General features: G+C 46.4%; 1 protein-coding gene across 1 annotated transcript; it reads left to right on the plus strand.

Annotated features, from left to right (window-relative positions):
• Positions 1-1,686: 1,686 nt before the first annotated feature.
• LINGO2 (leucine rich repeat and Ig domain containing 2) lies at positions 1,687-3,507 on the plus strand. The gene has a single exon (XM_032214524.1). It carries the CDS (start codon positions 1,687-1,689, stop codon positions 3,505-3,507), a length of 1,821 nt encoding a protein of 606 aa, XP_032070415.1.
• Positions 3,508-3,769: the final 262 nt, after the last annotated feature.

The following is a 3,769-nucleotide window of genomic DNA, read 5'->3' on the forward strand; positions in this document are numbered from 1 at the left end:
TATTCCTTAGTACCTAATGCCATTAAATTCAAAACCAGCATATATGAATTCAGTGGCAGAGAAGACTAGAGGCTTGTGCATATGAGAAAAATTTTGTACCTATATGAAAGAGTAACCAGTCATGTATTTAGCCCACCATCGTCTATCAAAACCAACACAGTAAAAACATTGGTAGCAAATAACAGCCTTGCGCAAATTGGTGCCTTCCAAGTATGTTGGACAAAAGGTCTTTTCAAGCTGGTTTGGGTTGTAATTGAACATAATTTGGATTGAATGTCGTGTTTGGGGGAGCTGGTATAAAAGAATCTCAAGGGAAGGGTTTGGCACTTTATAATACAGTTGTTCTGACCTAGGCTTTCCAAAAGCACAAGCCGGTTCCTCATCCTGAAAAAACACATTTTGATTAGTTGAATTCCTCTCCAGCAAAGTCCCAGCCAGCAGTCTTTCAAGAGATTTCACAACTGCAGACCTTTATCAGTCTTGGAGAGCTGCCAGGCCGATATCTTTCAAAGGCCACTCTGTAGCAGACAATACTTGGAAAGAAGTCAGGAACAGATCTTCACTCTAATGAATTGAACTAATTGTCTCCTGCAAACTCCCCTCCTCTTTCGCTCCTCTTTTTTCCCTATGGGAGGGGCCATTCACCATCCACCTGTGGCTTTACTCTCGAGTTGACCCTTGTTCCTTAGCTGTTCCCTTCTCCTGGCAGCTCTGTGCGTGGTCACATTGGGAACAGGATCCAGCTGTTCTTCTGCCCCACTGCTGTCCAACTTCAAAGGCAGCTGATAACTGTCAGATGGCTCTGGCTCAATCTCTTCCTCCAACGGAAAGCACTTGTCAGAGCCTTCCCCAGATTCCAGACTGGTCCTTGTTCCTCCCCAACTTTCTCACTGTAAGAATCTGCTGCCAGATCCACTGGCCCCTGGTGGGCCACAACTACAGCTACTCATGTACCTATTTGAGAACTATTAAAATTAGGGAGCTGAAAGTTAAATTATATGCCATTCAAGCTTCAGCCAGAGGACATTCCCCTGTTTTCAAAGAGGGAACAAGGCAGTTATGATTGCGGGAGGGGTGTGGGAGGCATTGCTGGAGGAGTGTATCACAGCCTTTTATATGTTTGCTAGTGCTACAAAAATCAGTTCGAGGAACTGCCCCAACAACTACAGAATGGTGCTAGTAATTATACAACTTTTCCTAACAACTGACTGTAGCAATTGATAGGATCCCCTTAAGAATTGAAATAGAAAATGCATAACTGACATATTAACCATGAAAATCAATTGATAGTAGTTCTCTTCTGTTGAAAGAATGCCTGGGTTTTAAGCATTATTATGTTTTGTTGAAGAGGGAGAATCGGCATAAAACCCATATTGGGGGTCAGGATTGGCGAATCTGCAACTCTTCTGATGCTGCTTAACCACACTAGAACAGCTCCAAGGACATGTAGTTCCACAACATCTGGAGGGCCGCAGGTTTTTTTGTCTTTGATTTCAATGCAATCCCTCAATATTAGATCAAGTTTCGTTTAGCTGCAGTAGCTTTTCGCTGAAAATGAACATGACCTGTCAGTTTTCCTAACTAATAGTCATTTCTCTCTCTCTCTCCCTCCCTCCCTCCCCCCCCTCTCTCTATTTCTCTCCTTGGCAGGCCTGTGACGGAGGATTAGACAACATTAGTGGAGTCATGCTTCACACAGCCATATCTTGCTGGCAGCCATTTCTAAGTCTGGCTGTGCTGCTACTTTTCATAGGCTCCACCCTAGGTTGCCCAGCTCGCTGTGAATGCTCAGCACAGAATAAGTCTGTCAGTTGTCACCGGAGGCGCCTGATTGCCATCCCTGAGGGCATCCCCATAGAGACCAAAATCTTGGATCTTAGCAAAAACAGGCTAAAGAGTGTCAATCCAGAGGAGTTCACCGCTTTCCCTTTGCTTGAAGAGATAGATCTGAGTGACAACATCGTGGGCAATGTTGAGCCCGGGGCCTTTAACAGCCTATTTAATTTGCGTTCTCTGCGGCTGAAAGGGAATCGTCTGAAGCTGGTCCCTTTAGGAGTCTTCACCGGCTTGTCAAACTTAACAAAGCTGGATATTAGCGAGAACAAGATTGTCATCCTGCTGGATTACATGTTCCAGGACCTGCACAACCTCAAATCCCTTGAGGTTGGGGATAACGATCTGGTTTACATCTCCCACAGGGCCTTTAATGGATTGCTCAGTCTGGAGCACCTCACTCTGGAAAAATGCAACCTAACTGCTGTACCAACAGAAGCCCTTTCCTACCTTCACAACCTCATCAGCCTGCACCTGAGACATCTCAACATCAACCTGTTGCCTGCATATGCCTTTAAGAGATTGTTCCACCTGAAAAACCTAGAAATAGATTATTGGCCTATGCTCGACACGATCCCTGCCAACAGTCTTTACGGCCTGAACCTCACTTCTCTCTCCGTTACCAATACCAATTTGTCCACAATCCCTTATGTCGCTCTGAAGCACCTGGTTTACCTGACCCACCTGAATCTTTCCTACAACCCCATCAGCACAATCGAATCTGGCATGCTTGCAGATGTGTTGCGCCTGCAAGAGTTGCACATAGTAGGAGCCCAGCTGCACGCCATTGAACCTCATGCTTTCCAAGGCCTTCGATTCCTCCGCGTGTTAAATGTGTCCCAAAACCTGTTGGAAACTCTGGAAGAGAATGTTTTCCATTCTGTCAAATCCCTGGAAGTTCTCTGCATAAGCAACAATCCCCTGGCTTGCGACTGCCGCTTGCTCTGGATCTTACAAAGGCAACCCATGCTGCAGTTTGGTGGCCGGCAACCCATGTGTGCCGGTCCAGACAGCGTCAAAGAGAGGCCATTTAAAGACTTCCACAGCACTGCCCTTTCTTTCTACTTCACTTGCAAGAAGCCCAGGATATATGAAAAGAAGCTGCAGTACTTGGTGGTTGAAGAAGGGCAGACGGTGCAGTTCTTGTGTCATGCCGAGGGAGATCCTCAGCCGACCATCGCCTGGTTGACACCACGACGGAGACTGGTCACCGCAAAATCCAGTGGGAGAGCAACGGTGCTCACAGATGGTACACTTGAGATCCGGTTTGCTCAAGATCAAGATAGTGGGATTTATGTTTGTGTGGCCAGCAATGCTGCTGGAAATGACACCTCCTCAGCCACCCTCACCGTCAAGGGGTTTGCCTCAGATCGTTTTCTTTATGCCAACAGGACTCCTATGTACATGACAGATTCCAATGACACCAGTTCCAATGGAACCAATGTGAATACATTTGCTCTGGACCTTAAGACAATACTGGTGTCGACGGCCATGGGCTGTTTCACCTTCCTTGGGGTGGTTTTATTTTGTTTCTTACTACTTTTTGTCTGGAGCCGTGGGAAAGGCAAGCATAAAACCACCATCGACCTCGAGTACGTGCCCCGTAAAAACAATGGTGCAGTGGTGGAAGGGGAGGTTTCAGGACCACGCAGGTTCAATATGAAAATGATTTGATGGTTGTGCTCTAGCGTTATTAATTTTGCCCCTTTCCTTCTTCTGTGGCATTCGAACCAATTCAACACGCTTGGCAAGTAAGGAGGCCAGGCTGGAGGCAGGCTCCGCTTGGCCACCACCGTGTCAAGCAGTAGATGGAAATCAAAGAGACTATCTCAGATTGTACAGCAGAGCCTCATGTTTCGAGGCGGTGTGAGTGGGAGGGCTTTTTTCCTTTTTTTCCTTTTTATTTTTTGCAGAGTTTGGCATACAGCACTAATTG

This window comes from Thamnophis elegans, chromosome 3 (genome assembly GCF_009769535.1).
Source record: "Thamnophis elegans isolate rThaEle1 chromosome 3, rThaEle1.pri, whole genome shotgun sequence".
NCBI classification, from domain to species: Eukaryota; Metazoa; Chordata; class Lepidosauria; order Squamata; family Colubridae; genus Thamnophis; species Thamnophis elegans.

Bases quoted from the DNA above. Each gene is read 5' to 3' on its own strand.
- LINGO2 (XM_032214524.1), top strand. From the start codon at position 1,687: ATGCTTCACACAGCCATATCTTGCTGGCAGCCATTTCTAAGTCTGGCT.